This window comes from Tenrec ecaudatus, chromosome 4 (assembly GCF_050624435.1).
Source record: "Tenrec ecaudatus isolate mTenEca1 chromosome 4, mTenEca1.hap1, whole genome shotgun sequence".
Classification (NCBI taxonomy): domain Eukaryota; kingdom Metazoa; phylum Chordata; class Mammalia; order Afrosoricida; family Tenrecidae; genus Tenrec; species Tenrec ecaudatus.
Genome location: NC_134533.1, coordinates 201,566,792 through 201,584,084, shown reverse-complemented (window position 1 = coordinate 201,584,084; position 17,293 = coordinate 201,566,792). Strand labels below are relative to the sequence as shown.

The 17,293-nt window shown below is 59.0% G+C and overlaps 2 protein-coding genes across 3 annotated transcripts in view; both read left to right on the top strand.

The window, feature by feature from the left end:
- The first annotated feature begins 7 nt into the window (after window positions 1-7).
- On the top strand, window positions 8-2,066 carry UCN2 (urocortin 2). The gene is made up of 2 exons (XM_075547300.1): window positions 8-329; window positions 916-2,066. The coding sequence occupies exon 2, from the start codon at window positions 928-930 to the stop codon at window positions 1,255-1,257; it is 330 nt and encodes a 109-aa protein (XP_075403415.1). The 5' UTR covers window positions 8-329; window positions 916-927; the 3' UTR covers window positions 1,258-2,066.
- A 503-nt stretch (window positions 2,067-2,569) lies between these two features.
- Window positions 2,570-17,293, top strand: part of PFKFB4 (6-phosphofructo-2-kinase/fructose-2,6-biphosphatase 4) — a 38,677-nt gene continuing 23,953 nt past the window's right edge. The window contains exons 1-4 of one of the 2 annotated variants that reach the window (XM_075547297.1): window positions 2,570-2,679; window positions 12,149-12,265; window positions 12,478-12,574; window positions 15,984-16,050. In XM_075547297.1, the coding sequence (XP_075403412.1) occupies window positions 2,616-2,679; window positions 12,149-12,265; window positions 12,478-12,574; window positions 15,984-16,050 (345 nt within the window). In that variant the 5' untranslated portion in view covers window positions 2,570-2,615. Of the gene's footprint in view, window positions 2,680-6,743; window positions 6,896-12,148; window positions 12,266-12,477; window positions 12,575-15,983; window positions 16,051-17,293 lie in introns of those variants that run through there. The other variant, XM_075547296.1, reaches the window with a different exon arrangement.

Below are 17,293 nucleotides of genomic sequence, written 5' to 3'. Positions count from 1 at the left end.
GGGGATGGGGTTTCCTCGGAGACTGCCCCTCTGCCCAACCCTGACCCCTGTCTGGGATCTTCAGTCCTCCGCTACTTGTCCCCAGGAGAGAATGGATAGGGTGGGGGCTGAGGAGGGATGTTCATGGCCGACCCCTGGAGCGGGTGAGTCACAGGTGGAGGGCTGCCTCGTGCCAGGAAGTGTGACCTGGTCCCCAGCCCAGTGGACAGAGGCAGATAAATGGGCCCTGGGGTGGGCTGAGGGGTCAGAGCACAGGACAGCAGTGCCTAGCCCCAGCCCCGCCAGGCAGCTCCAGAGGCCACAACGTAGTCCTCCGGAGGCCTGTCCAGGTAGGATTTGCCGTCTGGTTAGGATGAGGGCTCAGCAGACCTGGGAGTGGGGTTGAGAGGTCTCTGAACCTGGGGGGCAGGGGAAGCACGTCCTGGGGTCGCTGACCGCCCTGCTGCTTCAGGGGCTCCCTCGGCAGCCCTTGTCTGAAGGGCACCTCCTGTCTGGGATGCTCAGCTGCTCAGAACCGTGGCCCTGGCTTTCGCCCTTGGTGTTTCTCCCTGGTTCATTGACTCTTTATTTCCATCCTTCTGAAGGATTCTGCAACAGCTCCTGTCTGTCCTTTGCCTCCGGTCTCCTGCCTTTCCCGGTTTGCATCTCAGCCTTTCTCCCTGTCTCTGTCCGACTGGATCTCTGTTTTTACCTTTATCCTCTGTGTCTGTGTTTCTATCCCCATGCCTCCTGGTCTTGCTCCTTCACCTTGCTCTGTGTCTCTGGCCCCTCCGCCCGCTCCCACTCTCTCCCTGCATGCTTCCTACCTCTGTCTCCCTGCCTCTCTATTCTCTCCTCTCTGTTCTCACAGCTGCTCGGCTGTGGCTCCTTGCTGACCAGGGGAGTCCCTGGTCTGAGCCTGTTTTCCTCTCACAGCTTGACCACACAATGACCTGCTGGACTCTGCTGGTGCTGACGGCCATTCTGATGTTGGGCAGGGTCCTGGTCATCCCCGTGACCCTGACCCCAGCTCTCCAGCTCTCCTCTCACAATTGTTCCCATATGGTGCATTGCCCTGTGGCCTCGGAGAGGCCCCCAGCCAACACCACGGACTCCCCCGCTGGCTGGGGCCGCTCCCGCCTGGGCCCACGTATCACCCTCTCGTTGGACGTCCCCCTTGGCCTCCTGCGGATCTTGCTGGAGCAGGCCCGGGTCAGGGCTGCCAAGAAACAGGCTGCTGCCAATGCCCAAGTCCTGGCCCGTGTGGGCCGCCGCTGAGCCTGAGGGACAGGGGTCCCCAAGAACCAAATGATGGGGCCACACGTGGACGAGAAGTCCTGGGGGGCAGTGGTAGACCCAATGGCACCATCCCTGGGCACAGTGCCTCTGGACGCTGTCATACGGAGGTCATGGCGACGTGGCGTCAGAAGACACCTGGACACCCCACCGTTAACAGTTGTCCGGACAGCCTGTTCATTGCCACGTTGGGCGGCCGCCCGGTGTAGCCTAGCCACATCTGAGTGCTCAGTCAGAGCGACCCCCGCTATGCTGCTGCCAGGAGCCCAACACAGAAAGACACACACCTGAGGGTCACCTCCTGCTGTCATACCCGGCCCGCACTGCCCCTCAGCCATCCAGACCCGGTGCACAGATCCGTGCCTTGTGAGGTACTGCTGACCCAGATGGGTGCTGAGGTCAGTCCCATTGGCTCCCTCCAGAGGGAGGCTGGCTGCGGCTGGGGCAGTCTCGGCAGCGGGGCGGAGTATGTGCCAGGATGTGAGTGGCTGAGAATGAGTGCGGGGTACCCTAGAGCAATGCGTGAGCAAGCAGCAAGGCCTGGGCGTGTCCCTGAAACTCCCACGGGCCTCCAGTCGCCCTCGCACCTCCAGAGAGGCCCAGCTCCACCTCATCCTCCTTGAATTGCCCCCCAGCAAAGGTGCTCACCTTCTGGAACCAGCTTCCCAGTGGGGACAGGGTGATGCTGCCAGACTTCTTGGGAACACTGGGTGATAGATGGCAGGAGAAAGTCCTGGCGTGTGACAGGTGATCAAGCCATGTGCTGTGATTAAAGACTGGGCTGGATGAGAATCACAGTCATGCTTACCCAATGACACGTGAGAACACTGAATCACTGCTCCACTGCCTGCCTCTTCCTCCTCCTCCTCTTCCCATCTCACTGGGCCTGTGAGCTGGGCAAGGGGAGTCGGGAGGGCCTTATCTCACACCCCAGAGCCCCAGCCAGCTCGGGTACCACCCCTGCTGGAGCTGGGAGGGAGGGGATCAGCTTTCTGGCCAGTGTGGACAGGCCGGCCTGGGGTTGGGCAGGAGCTCTGGGGGTGGTGGTGGTGGTGGTGGTGTACACAGCACAACTGCCCCTGCGGATGAGGGCAGACCCCCGGGCAGTGCGGCCAGCCAGCTCTAGGAGCAGCGGGGCTGCCTTTGATGGGGACCTGCGGTTGACCTCCACGTTTGTAGAGAGGCTGCCACAACAGCCCTGGGGGGGCGGGCCTAGGGCGGGCCCGGGAGGGGCGGGGCCGTGGGCAGCCTGCGCCTGTCTTTTCAGCCGTCTTGAGCCAGCCAGCCCCAGTTGCCCGACTCCAGGGTCAGGGGGCGGCTCTGGCCAATTCGCGGGCAGGATGGACAGAGGCGCGCAAGGAGTCAGCTTCCAGACGGACCCGCAGCCTGGGAGCAGCGGGCGGGGTAGGCGCCGGGAGGCGTGCGGTGGGTGGGGCATAGGGAAGAGACCTGGGCCAAATGTGAGTGGCGGGAGAGGGGGGGTGTCTTAGGACAAGGGGGGGTCTATCTGGGAATAGGGGTGCTCTGGGGGGACATCAGTCTGTCAGAGGCAGGGGGCTGGGGTACTCGCCTTGCAGGGGAAAAAGGGCTGGGCCAAGGGGAGCTATAAATAGCGTCTTCCTCCAGCCCAGGGAAGGGACAGCCAACTGAAGCTGCCCCAGCCCTCCCACTCTGCCCTTCCCTGGCTTCCAAGGGGTCACTTCCGTCCAGGACCCTCCCAGGAGTCACACCAGCTTAGGGGAGCTCTGAGGCTCATCTGGGACCTTTTTTGCTGTGATGGGGTGGTTGCTCTTCAACTAGCATTTGTAAGCTGCCTACTGTGTGCCTGTGCCAACTCTGAGCACCTACTATGTGCACTGTCCCGGTCTCGTGTCTCGCTGACCACCCCACTCTGTGGCCACACCAGTCCTGAGCGACTAGCCAAGCGTCGACTGCCTGTGGGCCTGGTGCCAGACCTGAATCAGGTGTGACCCAGGGTTCCAAAGGATGCTTGGCCATGGCTCTCTGGTCTCCCGTTGGAGCCCCGCCCTCCCTTGTGGCCTCTGGATCTAGGTAAGCGGACCCCATCAGATCTCGGCTGGAAATAGCCAGAGAAGGCCGGGACTCTTGCAACCTCCCCAGTGACCGCAGTGGAGAGAGGTGAATGGGGACTGGAAGGGGGCAGGGAGGCAGCAGAGAGCAGCAGGTCTTCCGCCTCATTTGCACCAGTCTGGGTGGGGGGCTGGTCTGTGTGCTTGCACCTGTGGGTTGATCCGAGGGCCAGTGTGCTGGGCAGGGTGGTGTGGTTCTGTCTGTGCTGCTCGCTGGGAGTCTAGCGCTGAGAACCCCGGGAGACTGGGAGACACAGTGGTCAGTGCGGAGGACACTGCCCTAGATTCTCTGGGCCAGGCTGGAGAGGCCCTCTCCAGGCACCCTCACTCACTTGTGGGGCAGGATAGGGGGTCCACTTTGGGATGCTCCCAAAAGGGAACTACCCCGGAGAACCATTCTGTTGGGCCGCTACTGATGCCGAGGGGACGGAGAACGTTTTGGTGGAGCCCAGGTGCAGAGATGGGAAAGGTGGTGACAGTGTAAGGTGTGTGTGGGGTGGGGGTGGGGGGAGGTATGTGGCAGGGGTGAGGTTTTGAAGGGCAGGGAGTTGAGCTGGGTCCATCCTTGCCTTGTGAGCTGACACTGAGTCTCTGGTCTTGGGCTCCTACCCCAAAGAGGGGACCACAAGGAGGCCAGGGAGAACACCTTCAGAGCAGATGCGGACTGTGGCCTGGAGGGGGCACCCTAGGCTGCCCCTACCCTTGTTCACAACTGGGCAGTGACTTGGGAGGGTGTGTCAGGGTCAGCCCACAGTCAGACTTTTTTGGGGAAGAGTGGAAGTTGCGAAGCAGCTGCTTTTCTTAAGAAGCCTGACTCAGATGTGTGACCTCTAGAGATGGTCATGACCCCCCCCCTGCTCCATTCCGGCTGCCTTCTACCTACCTTCAGCACTTGATAGCATTCCAGGAGGGCTGGGGAGGGAGAAAAAGGCAGCCTGGGCAGAGGATGGGAGCCTTTGCTGTGAGTACTGTTCTGGGTGTTGGACAGGGTGTGGGTGGGTGGAATTGAGGTCTCTGAGGTCACACTGGACCCAGGTTGACCATGTCCAGGAGGCAAGAGGGCATGACAGTGTCAGGAGTGGAAATGAGTGACTTTGGGGAAGTAGGGCACAGAGGTTGACCGTGTCCAGGAGGCAGGAGGGCATGACGGTGTCAGGAGTGGAAATGAGTGGCTTTGGGGAAGTAGGGCACAGAGGTTGACCGTGTCCAGGAGGCAGGAGGGCATGACGGTGTCAGGAGTGGAAATGAGTGGCTTTGGGGAAGTAGGGAATAGAGGAGTGGCCACGAGGGACACTCTGCTCATCAGGGGCCACCCATAGGTGTGCTCGGAGCTCATGGCTTGAGGTGAGGGGTGGGTCCTGCAGAAGGCTCTCGAGGAAGGAGGAAGTGTTTGCCTGGGCCTGGTGCAGGGCATTCCCCAGGGAGAACTGGTCCTTCATTTCTTGTAAAGTAGGTGAGGCATTCCACGTCAGAGTCATCTTAGGAACCTGTATCAGGCTCTCCAGGGCTGGATTGTGGCCCAGAGGGCCCACTCAAGGCAGGGTGGGACAGAAGAGCAGGAGGAAGAGGCCTGGTACCCAGCCCTACTCGCTTCCTTGGGATCATGGCAGGGATGTGGTAAAGAAGACCACTAGAGGGCAGTGTGACTCAGGCTGGAGCAGTGTTGGTGGGGGTCCCCAACCCCATTTCTGCTGGGGAGGGAGTGCTTGCAGCAGCTGAATGGGGACCAAAAGAGACAGCCAGAGGTTCCTTAACTCCTGGATCCCTCCTTTGCCCCTTGATCTGACTGCGTTTTCAGAGATAAGAGGGATCTCTAAGTCATTCAATAAACGATAGCCCTAACATGGAGTCCCTGGGTCGTAAAAATAGTTCATGGGCTCAGTTGCTATAAGGTTGGAGGGCTGAGTCAGGGGCACCTTTGAAGAAAGGCCTGGCAATCCGTATCCCCCAAACTCCCAGCCACTGAGCTCTAATGAGCACTCAATGGTCAAACCAGACTCGCTGCCATCGACTCGATTCTAACTGGTAGCAATCCTAGGGCAGAGCCGAGACAACCGCCTCTGTGGATTTCCAAGGCTGTAGATCTTGACAAGAGTAGAAAGCATTGTTTTTCTCCTGTGGAGCGATTGCTCATCTCAAACTGCTGACCTTTCCCTTAGTAACTCCTTAGCCACCCAGGGCTGCCGTCTTTCCCCTCTGGTGAAATTAGTGGTTTTGAACTGCTCCTAGCAACTCACTACCCACCACTGCCACTACCACTACCCGCCAACTCACTACCAACTCACTACCACTTCTGTGGCGCGCGGTTCTATTCTAATGCTGAGTCTGAGCCGACTCCACTGCAACTGGCAGAGATGGGCGCACCTCATATACACCAGACCTTGCAAGATGAATGTGCCCGGATCGCATGTTTCCTGATAAAAAGACTGAACCAAATTCACTGCCACCTAGTCGATTCCAACTCATAGCGACCCCACAGGACGAGGTTTCTGAGACTGTAAATCCTTATGGGAGTGAAAAACCCAGTCTTTCTCCCCCAGCAGCTAGTAGTTTCTAACTGCTGACCTTGCAGTTTGCAGCCAAACGCATAACCCTCTATACCACCAGGTCTCTGGGGGTGGGTGGGGGTGAAAGACTGAGACTCCTTTGAAAAAAACGCTCAAGATTAAAGATTTAATCCCGAAGGAGAAATATGATACTGCCGGGACTTGGCTGGGGTAGGGAGCCTTCTGTACACGGTGTCCGCAGTTATTCCAGTTGGGCTGGAGCTTAGCAGGAGCTCCTCAGCAGCCAAGGTAAAAAGGGAACCTGCCGTCAATTTTGAGACTCATTCTGTAGCTTCTTCAGCGCAGGTGCGCAGATTGCGTCTGTGGGAGGGCAGAGCAGAGGTGCACCGAGCTGGCCAGGCGCCGTGTTGTTGACTACCAGGATAGGTCCTGACCAATCGGGCCCACGGGTCGCTCAGGCCCCGCCCCACTGCACGCAAGCCCCTCCTTCCCGAGGGAACCCAGACCCGGCGAAGCCCAGAGCAGAAGGCGCTGGGGGCGGAGCTGCAGTTCCCGGGGCAGGGCCCAGGGGGCAGGGAGCATGCAAATAAGCACGGCCCGGTTGTCTGTGCCGGAACTTGTTCATCCAGGGCGGGGCCTGCATTATCCGGGCCTCGAACACTTGAGGATTTGGGCATGCGTGTTCCCGCTCCTGGCCTGAGGGGCGGGGCCTGCTGGGGTCCTGACGGGCCTTAAGACGAGTTGGGCAGGCGTAGTTGGCTAGCCCTCTTTAGTTAGGGCGGAGCCTACTCGTTCTGGGGCGGGGCCTGCGGGGAGTTGGGCACGCGTCGTCTCGGTTTCAGGAGGGGCGGGGCACGAGGGGTGGGGCCTCGGTGGCCCGGCAGCTGGGTCCGCCGCCGCGCAGTCGGGCTCCGCTAGGCTCTGTGATGGCGTCCCCACGGGAGCTGACCCAGAACCCCCTGAAGAAGATCTGGATGCCGTACAGCAATGGGCGGCCCGCCCTGCACGCCTGCCAGCGCGGTGGTGAGGCGGGGTCTGCAGGGAGCGGGGAGGGAGGTGCACGGGGAAGGATGGCTTGGGCGGGGGTCTCGCGTGGAGACTGGGCCAGGGGCAGGTGAGGCAGCCGGAATGGTGTAGGACCAGGGACAGGTATGGCAGAGCAGGGGGGCGGGGATAGGTGTGTGATGGCGTGTCAGTCCTGTAGGTGCTAACCTGGCCGCCATCACCTCTGAGAGTAAGCCCACCGGTCCACCCCCTACCCTGTGCCCGCTGCCGCCGTCGGCCAAGCAAGGACGCAGCTCAGACCCGTCTTGTCTTAGTCCCGGCCCCGACCTTCTTTCCGGCGTGGAGCACATTGGCGGGGTCTGAGCTGTGTGGCCCCAGGTCAGCTTCTTGGCCTCTCTGGGCCAGGACCTTTCAAAGGCTTGATGGTGAGCTAGTTCTGGCTCCAGGAGGAGGAAATGACCCTTAGACTTATGCACCCACTCCTGGGAGAGGAATGGCAGTGGTAATAGTGTGTCTGGAATATTCCACCTCGCACTCAGGATCGGGACACTGGTGGGCCTGCCTCTGTGTCCGTGTGTGTGTGTGTGTGTGTGTATAAGAAGTCACGTGGGGTCATGTGTGTAGTAAAGTGGGGAACGGAACTTGGAGGGGACTCGTGACATTGCTAAGGTGCTCACTTCTCCAGGATGTATAGGCATTTAGTCTCCCTTCTTGAGTTTTCCACGTGTTCGGAAGTGAGTCTGCAGCATTTTTTATGACCAGGAAAAAAGACCTGTATTGTAACGAGCCTGTCAGTTGGCCAGGATCTCAGAGAACATCTAGTTCAGCTCACCCGCACAGTATGGAAATGGAGATCGTGTGGTGAGCCAGGATCTCCCTGCACTCCCGCCCTCTGTGTGGACATGATAAGGGCCTAGGAGATTGTTCTCCCCTGGGGGGTTGTTGATCAGATCCTGCTGCTGTGCATTGTGTGGGAGGAGGGGGTATCTCTGGTCCTGGCTGGGGCCGAGGCTGTGACCATTCTCTTGACTACAGGACCTCCCGGGTACTTTTCTGAAAGCCCTTTTTGCTTGTGCTGCCAGCCAGTCTGGCCCTGATTAGGGGACACTGCTGTTACTACCTAAAGAGGAAGAAGTGGGGACCTAGATCTTTGGAGGCTGGGACACTTGAGCCCTGTCCTGACTCGGCTGTGTGGCCTCGGGCCAGGTGAGCACTGTCCAGGCCTCAGGTTTCCGCTCTGTGGGCTGGGAGCTGCTGCCCGCTCTCCTCTGTATTGCTGCTCTGAGCCTCAGTCAAGCAGGTGGTTGATAAGTGGTAGCAGGTCATTTATCACCACCACCACCTCCACCACCATGCTGGCTACATCTTGCTGCCGAGGGCAGGGGTGAAATCTCAGCTCCCAGCCATCCCTCCATTCTGGGAAGAAACTCAAGCCTAAAGGGGAGTTCTGTCCATAACCTACCACCCCCAGGACCACAAAGGAGCCTCACCTAGGGCGGTGCCTGTGTTTCTCCTAACCCAAATTTGGGGTTTACAAACCCCCCATACCTCAGGAGAGAGTGGGTGGGCCGTGGGATAGTCCAGCACTGGTAACACCCCGGGCCAGCGGTTCTTAACCTGTGGGTCTCGGAGGGTTGAATGACCCTTTGACAGGGGTCGTCCGGTTCATGATAGTAGCAAAATGACAGTGACAAAGTAGCAACGAAAATAATTTTATGGTTGGGGCGGTGGGTCACCACAACGTGAGGAACTGGGTGAAAGGGGTGCGGCATGAAGAAGGTTGAGAACCACTGTTCTAGGTGCTGTCCGTGGTCCATCTGGAAGCCTCTCACACTGTCCATGGGACCAGTGGCCACGTGCTCCGGGCCCCTGGGAGAAGACAGCAGCAGTGTTGGCGCTGTGGACCCAGGGCCTGTGGAGGAACGCTGGTCTCAGGAGTCTAGGAGTTGAGTTCCTATCCCAATCCCATCCTTGTCTCTGGGCCCCTGCAGTCCCCTTTCCAGATGGTGACTGGCCACCACTGCTTTCCCAGGGCCCCCATCATGGCATTTCCCCTATGTTCTGAACAATGACCCACCCTCCAAAGTGACACTGGCTTAGGAGTGACTCCCTCCCGCCCCAACGTCCAGTCATCAGTCCAGCGGCAGTCTGGCTTCTGTCCAGGAAGGTGCAGAGGCCCAGCGGGGACTGTGAACCCCATGCTCGGATGTGGGGAGCCTCCTTGCATTTGGAGATCCTGGGTCACCTCGGCTCACAACACACAGCAGCTCAGATTGGGGCTGAAAATGCCTGTCCTGGGCTTCCCAGGGCCCTGTGAGGCTGCCTCCCACTCCCCTCACCCCCCAACCCATCTCTCTGAGAGCCTGTCCCCTTTACGAATGGTTTCTTCCTCGCTGCGTGGAGGGCGGGTTCTGGGCTGCAGGTGTTGGGAGAATCTTCTGCCCCATGCACTTGCACAGGTGGCTTGGTCCCAGCTGGGTTCACGACTCCCGTCTGGCTCTGCACCCTAACAGAGCTCACAGGGTCACCGGGGAGGCAAGTAGGGGGAGAGCAGTGACCAGTAGACTCCAGCACAGGAGGAGGCGAAGCCTGCGGGTGATACAGGGTTTGGACTCCAAGCTGGGGGCCCCCCAAGACGCACTGCAGGGAGTAAGCCGTAAATGAACTCGGAGACACCCCCTGCAGCACCTGCCCTGCATGGGTGCAGCCCAGGTGGGTTCTTGGTAGGTCTGAGGGCCACCACCGGGAAAGGTGAGGACTCTGATCACAGGCAGGCGGGAGCTGCCTTGATCAGAAGACTGTGCCTGCTGGGGTGCAGTGGGGAGCCCTCAGCATCAGGGTGGCTGATGAGGACTGCGTCTCCTCCACCCCCATTACCCATCCGCAGACCCCTGCCCCCTTGATGAAGTCCAGCACACCTGAGGGTTGGCCCCTCAGTTCAGACCTGGAGGAGTGCTCAGGACAGGCAGGGAAGGAGGAACCCAAAGGGCATGAAAGGGAGGGCAGGGTCTTGGTGGTCTGTCTCAGTCCAAAGGTGGCGAGGACACCCCCCAGTGGAGAACCTGGGTGGCATTGTGCCCGGGGGGGCAAAGGGACAGAACTTTCTGCCCTCTGACTGTCGGGCACCCTGATGCCAAGCTGCCGCATGGAAAGAGGCCTTCTTCCCCAAGGAGGTGGGAGCAGGCCCACTAGTGCTTCTTGGGACCCCCGGAAGCAGGCTCTGCCCCAGTGCCGGGCCTGTCTCAGGCATCTTGGCTCCCAGGACATTCCAATTTACCGGAAAGGGAACCGTGAGGGCAGCTGGTTTGCCCTGTGTGCACATTTCCTTCCGCAAGTGCTTTGTGTTGAAAGCAATGCTGCCCTGTCTGGTTTGCTCAATGCCCTGCGGGTGGGGGTGGGTGCCCCCAGCTGCCTTCTTGGTCCCCTCCCTTTTCCCTCCTCCCTCCCTCGTCCACGTGCTCTGCATCCCCTCCTGGTGTGCTTCCCTCCACTCGGATCCACCTGGTGGTGTGCTCTGGTAAGCAGAGCTGCGGTGTGCGTACTTGGTTGGGTGCAAAACAAGGGCAATAAGTGACCCCCAACCCCGGCTCCTCAAGATAAGCTCCCACGGAAAACCAAAGTTCATCTTGAGGAGCCGAGGCCGGGGGGTCACTTACTACCCTTGCTCCACGCCCAGCCGGATTTGCCGCCTGGCCCACCCAGGGCTGGGCTGAGTGTCACGCGTGCGAGGATGGGGGTGTCTCTGGGAAGACAGAAGATGTGAAGAAGGGGGTACACATGGGTGTGCCCTGAGGGAGTGGTGCTGATCCACAAGGGTGGGCAAACCCTTTGGGCAGCACTGCTCAGCAATGGCAGAGCGCCCCGGCTGGCTGGCAGTCATGTTAGCCACGCAGGCCCCAGCTGTCCGCTGGCCCACACCACAGCTGCCCTTTGCCCGCCTTGATTTTGTTTTTCTCTCTCTCACCAACACTGCGATTTTTCTGCAAGGCCCCTCTTGCTCGGTGCCCCCCACTCCCAGCCTCTTCGTTTGGGACACATGTGCCCCAAAGGCTGTGCTCCGGAGCTATGGGTCCCCTGAGCGAGCAGGCCAGGGACCTGTGCTCTCCTGCACACCTGCCGGGACACAGACAGGTGCCTCCGCGCCTCGGGTCCTAAGGTCAGGCGGTGCTGAGGCTCAGCTGCCTCCCCTCCTTCGATTGGCGCGCTGCCAGGGCAGGGCAGAGAGCACAGCCTCCAGGGTGCTCAGGCTCCAGCCCGGGGACATTGTCATCCCTTTCACAGGTGGGGATACTGGGGCCCAGAGATGCCAGTAAATGGCAGAGTGGAGACTGGAACCCAGGCCCCTTTGACCCCTGGCCCCAGGCAGGGCTGTCCGGGGGGGCCTCCGCTGAACAGGTTGAGGGCTGGGAGCCAACAGACTACCAGGTGAAGGCATTTACAAAACTTGGCAGGTGGTGGAGAGGAGCAGAGACAGGTCCCTGACCCAGGCCCTCAGGATCCCCTGAGGCTTTGGAGGTGAGGAGACACTGAAAGCTAGGTCATTCTGCTGCCTGTCGGTCTGTCCTGACCAGCGTGGATGAGGGGCTGCGGTCAGACCCATCTGCGCCTCCAGCCTCGGCAGCTTCTCGGATAGGCCCGTTGACCTGGTGGTGGTCAACTGGATGGCGGTGGGTGGTGTACTGGAGGAGCCACGGTATTGACATCGGTACCGCTTTGCGGCCCTCACCCTGGTGGGCTTCTGTGTGCCTCCCTCCCCCCACTTGGTCACCCCCGAGCACCAGTTCTGCCAGGACTAGCCCCCTCCCCTGTGTCAATGGCTCAGACCCTGCAGCGCTGCTTTCCCACAGGCCCAACCTGGGTGAGCGGACACTTGGGTGAGGTGACCAGGGGTTGGTGGAGGGTACACCAGTGGGTATGGATGTGCCCTGGAGAAGGAAGCAGCCTTGAGCTCGACCTTGTGGGATGGAGAGAAGGACACACAGGGAGGAAGCCGTCAACAGTGCCAGGAACATTCGGGAGCGTATGCGAGGTTAGGGTTTGAATTCCAGCAGTGGGTAGCCAGTGTGGAGGTTGCAGACCCAGTTTTGTACATAGCGGTGGACATCAGAGTGAGACCGGGGGTTGGCGGTGAGCATGCACCTGCCCGAGTCCAGCGAGGGAGGCCTAGGGAAGGAGTGGTGGCCGGAGCCCGGGGCCTGAGGACGCTCTCGGAACCATGTCACGTGAGGACAGGGATTGAGGCCGACACCCCTGTGCCTCCCTGTCTTCCAGTTTGCATGACTAACTGCCCGACCCTCATCGTCATGGTGGGCCTGCCCGCCCGGGGCAAGACCTACATCTCCAAGAAGCTGACCCGCTACCTGAACTGGATTGGTGTGCCCACACGTGGTGAGGTGCAGCTGGCTGGCCAAGGGCCTGTTGGGGCTTCTAGGGGTGGCAGAGAAGGCTGGCTGTGTGGGTGGGAGCTGGGCCAGGGGAGGCCAGGTGGGTGGGTGGGTGGGTGAGGGGCTGTGTGTGTGTGTGTGTGTGTGTGTGGTGGGGCTCAGGAGCTGAGAGACACCATGGCTGTGGAAAACTGAGGCTCTTTATTCATCCCCCAGAATTCAATGTTGGCCAGTATCGCCGGAACGTGGTCAAAACGTACAAGTCTTTTGAGTTTTTCCTCCCAGACAACGAGGAAGGCCTGAGAATCAGGAAGTAAGTGTGTGTGTGTGTGTGTGTGTGTGTGTTTTGGGGGTGGGGGTGTATGTGTCAAGAAGGGTGATGTGTGGCTGCTTTTTCCTGAGGTCCCTGGGCCCAGCTGCTGCTGCCTTAGCTTCCCTGCCCTTGATGGCTCTGGCAGGATGGGTCTCCTGACCCCTTGGGCTATGGGATGGGAGATGTCAGGGGGCTGGGGACAAGGGGAGCAGGTGTGTGAGCCTCCTTCCCGGTGGCTGACCCTCATCTGCTAGTGAGCTGAAGGCAAGAGTGAGCTTGAGAGGGTGCACAGAGCTTTGGGGGGTGAGAGGCTCCAGCTAAAGCCAAGCTGGGTGAAGATCACGCACAGAAAATGGCCTCTGGTGGGGGGCATGGTGGCACCGAGCACTTTCTCACCAAACCGGAGGGACCCGGCCACGCGCTAGGGACCTTTCCTCTCCTGCCCTGGTTAAGCTTGGGGAAGCACTTATTGGCTAACCGGAAGGTCAGTGGTGGAAACCTACCCGCCGTCCCAGGGAGACAGACGTGGCCAGCTGCTTCTGTGAGATTGACAGCCTTGCAACCCCGAGGGGGACGTTCCACCCCATCCTGTCGGTCACTCCGAGTCGGCATTGACAGCAGCAGGTTTGGGTGCCAGGTTGGGCTTGTGAGTTTGGAGTTTGCTTGCCATGTGCCTGATGTGTGTGGGATCGGCCCTGGCTGGGCCGCGAAGTGGCCTCGGGGCTGCCACCGGTGAGCGGTTCACATTTGTGCTGAGTTTCATGAGATTCACGTTGGCACATGCTAAACCCTGGCTTAGACTTTCCCCAGGGGAACTGAGCACCAGCCTGTGTCTGAGGAGCCAGAGCTTTGCTCTTCTTGGCCAGCGTCAGGTGGTGGGTGAAGTAACTCCTTGCCAGGCCAGGGTACACCAGGTCAAAGGCCAGCCACGAGGCTAGGTGGACACTAGGCGGCTTGTTCCCTATCTGGCCACCAGAGGGCAGGAGCTCCCCACCATGGGGCTGGACTCTCAGGGGATTGCTCTTGGGCAATGCTTGTGGAGCAGGCAGGGAAGGTGGCCACTTTGTGGCTACGTTGGGGGTGAAATTGGATAACAGACTCGTTGGGAGGGGACTGATTGTGGAACTCAAACAGTGTGCTGGGTGACTGACACCTGACCCTCCCTGCCTTTTTTAAGAAGGAGCCCTCTGGGTGGTATGGTTACATGTTGGGCTGCGAACCCACATGGTTGGCGGTTCGAAACCGCCAGCAGCTCTGAGGGAGAAAGACTGGCTTTCTATTCCCATCAACAGTCTTGGAAGCCCACAGGGGCGCTGTGAGCCAGCGTTGACTCACGTCAGAGCTGGGTAGCGGGCCACTTGCTGGTGAGCTGCTCCAGACCAGTCTGCCACCAAAGACCCTCCTGTCCCCATGTCTCTGCAGCGGTACCTAATTAACAGGTCAAAAGACACAGAGTGCCGCTTCCAAATCAGCTCCACGTGGTGGGCAGAGCTGGGCAGGCTCCTCCGTTCCCAGCAGCCTCTGTGGTAGTGGTGGTGCCTCCAGGCCCATAAGCTAAGGTGAAGGTCTCCCTTCGCTGGGATTGTTTGGCTCGCTCAGTGTTTGAGGGTCATAATCCAAGTTGTTTCTGGGCAGAACCGGACACTGGTATATCTGGGGCCTGCCAGCCGTTCATTCAGATGGGGGTACTCAGGCTCTCTGTGGGGTTGGGAAGCTGGCCCAGGGCCTGGGAGCTGGGGCCTGGCTCTGCTCCGAGAGCCACATCCTCTCTATCCCACCTCCCACCCGCCCTGCACCTGCATCCAGAGCTGGAGGCTCCAGACTATTCCTTGTAAACCTGCCCCCAAGTTTCCCATAAGTGATCGACAAAATGAGAGGACCAGTGTTTTATTAAACGGGAGAATCGGGCCACTCCCTGAGAGTGGCCACACTGGGAGTTCTAGAGAGGGGCACACGTGGTCATGTGTGTATCCGCAGGGGCATGTGTGCAGTCCTCCAGCAGGCATCAGTCAATCATGCCCACACACACAGTAAGCATGCCACATGCTTGTCTCCTCCATGTGCACTGTGGGCGTACATACATACACAGGTGCATGAACACATTCTCAAGCCCCCATGCACACGTCACACGGCACCCAAAGGTGCATGCAGTCTGTCGGCATGCATGCTGGCACTGACACATATGCATGAGCAGTCACCACACACACACACACACACACACACTGGATCACACTTGCATACTCCATACATGTTCCCTCTGTAGACAGACACATGAGCCCAATCATGCATGTGTGGTAGGGGTCTCCGAGTCTCAGTGGGGTTGGTTCAGGGGTCTGCTAGGAAGACTCACAAGACTCGGCACAAAGTGGGGCTCCACGCTGAGATTGGCAGCAGCAAAAGGAAGCAAAGCAAAATTGGCCAAGGCGCATGGGGTGGAGGAGGCTAGACAGAGGAAACCAGGCATGGGCATCCAGAGTCATGCAGGGCTCGGCTCCTTCCACTTCCACATGGGAAGTGTGGTCCTCTGGGGAAGTGTGGGGGGCCAGCCTCCACAAATAGAAAAGGTCCAAGGGGCAGTTGTGTAATTAGGAGTAAAATGAAAGAGACACCAGACAAGATAAAGCTTGGGACCATCATGACCTCGGGAGCCAGATCCACACAGAGAGAGAGAATATATTTCCATCCAGGGTTTATATACACTCAGGGTGTGTGCAAGCCCCCCTGTTTACAGGTAACCACATGAGTAACAGGAAGGAGTTGTGCAATAGGCATATGCAAGACAGGAGGGGACGCAAGAGCTAGGTGTGTACATGCGACAGGAAGGGGAGGCACTAGAGGCACACATGTGACAGGAAGGCACACACGTAACAAGATAGGCGGCTCTAGAGTCAAGGTGGCAGCCTGACCTTGGTCGTCCCTGAGTTGGCTTGACCTTAGGTGTCCATGGGTTCTCCTTGGGGAACAATCCACTATCCTTATCAGAAGAGAGTGGGCTCGACTTAGGGTGGGACAGACTATAGGGTCTGATGGCTCTAGATAGCCGATAACCTTTAAGCAGTTGACCTCCAAGTGTATCCTCAGGGACTGTGTTTGCAAACAGCACCTTAGGTTTGGCATTATTTTGGGGGGACATCGTGGGGAGTAGCTTTTCCCAGTTCTCTTTCCTGCAGGGAAGCTCATTTGAAATTCAGTGCCCAGGATTTTCCTCGGGGACTGATCACCCTCTGCCCAGCATACCGCCCACACCGTCCATGCATAGTCTAGACAATGCTTGGCCTCTTCCTGACTTGGGAGTTTCCCATCAGTGGCGGAAGCGCTCACCACTCAGGCCTCCAGACTCCAGTCAGAGAAGGGTACCTGGGAGCTGCCCCCGGTGTCCCTGACCTGACTTGTGTTTTCTTTCCTGAAGGCAGTGTGCCCTTGCCGCGCTCCGTGACGTCCACCGGTTCCTTAGTGAGGAGGGGGGACACGTGGCGGTGAGTGTGACACCCTGGTGACAGCCAGCACGGACCACAGTGCCCACTCATCTGCCCCCATTGTTCATCAAGAATCTGGAGAGCAAGACAGTGCATGCCCCAGATGTCAGCCTTGGGGCCAGCGTCCACAAGGCTCTTCTGGGAAGGAACCGGTCTGGGCCAGGCACTTGACCTTTTTAGGGCTCCCTTCTGAGTACTCACAGAGTGGATCCTCTCAGAAGCTGGGGCTATTGTGTTGCCAAAGGCTTCGGCCAGCAGGAGTTCTCCTGGCTTGGGAAGGGGGAACCCCGCCCAGCAGTGACCAGCAGTTGGTGGTTTCGGGACCGTGTGGACTCCTTCAAGAGAGAGCGAACTCCGCCTGTGTGTCAGGCCCTGCAGGCAGTGGGAAGTGTGGAGTGCCTGCCGGGCCAGCACTGACCCCGACCTCTGCAGGCCCACGCCGGAGTCTTTCTCCCCTCCTCTTGCTCCTCTTGGAGTTGTGACTCCGGGGGCAATCAGGCTCCCAGCTCCACGCTGGTTTAGACACCCTCTAGAGCACTGGTCCTCAACCTTCCTAAAGCCGTGACCTTTCATTCACTTCCTCATGTGGTGGTGACCCCGAACCATAACATTATTTTCGTGGCTGCTTCATCACTGTCATTTTGCTACTGTGATGAATCGGCGACCCCCGTGAAAGGGTCGTTCAACCCCCAGGTTGAGAACCACTGCTCTAGGGTACAGTCTTCACCCCTCCTCTTACCTCCTGGATGAACGCCCTGCTCCTGATCCCCCACTGCTCATGCTCTCCATTAACTGCCCTGGTTGGTAGATCGCAGCCTGCAGTAGCTTTCTGAGAAAGATGCATGAAACAGAACTTGTGTGGGACCTTAGCTGTATAGAAATCTCTCTCTCTACCGCCCACCACCTTCGTATTTTGGGGTGATTGGGTGTAGAATTCTTCATTAGAAATTCATCTTCCTCAAAATTCCCACAGCATTGTCATTGTCTTCTGTCTGGTCCTAGCATGGTTGTGGAGAAGTCTGATGTCATTCTGATTTGCTGCTCTTCCTAAAAGGGAATTTTGCAAGAAAGGAGCACGCTGAGAGGAGGAGGGAGTTCCAGGCCAAGGGGGGGGTGGGCAGAGGCTCTCCCTGGAGGGGCTTTTAGTAGCGACCCTAAAGGACCTCTGCTGACTCCTGGGTGGGGCCATTCCACTCGGGAATGCCTGTCCGCCAGCCATCAGGTAGTATTTCTTGACACCCAC

Excerpts from the sequence above, each read along its gene's own strand:
- UCN2 (XM_075547300.1), top strand. The coding sequence starts at position 928 with ATGACCTGCTGGACTCTGCTGGTGCTGACGGCCATTCTGATGTTGGGC.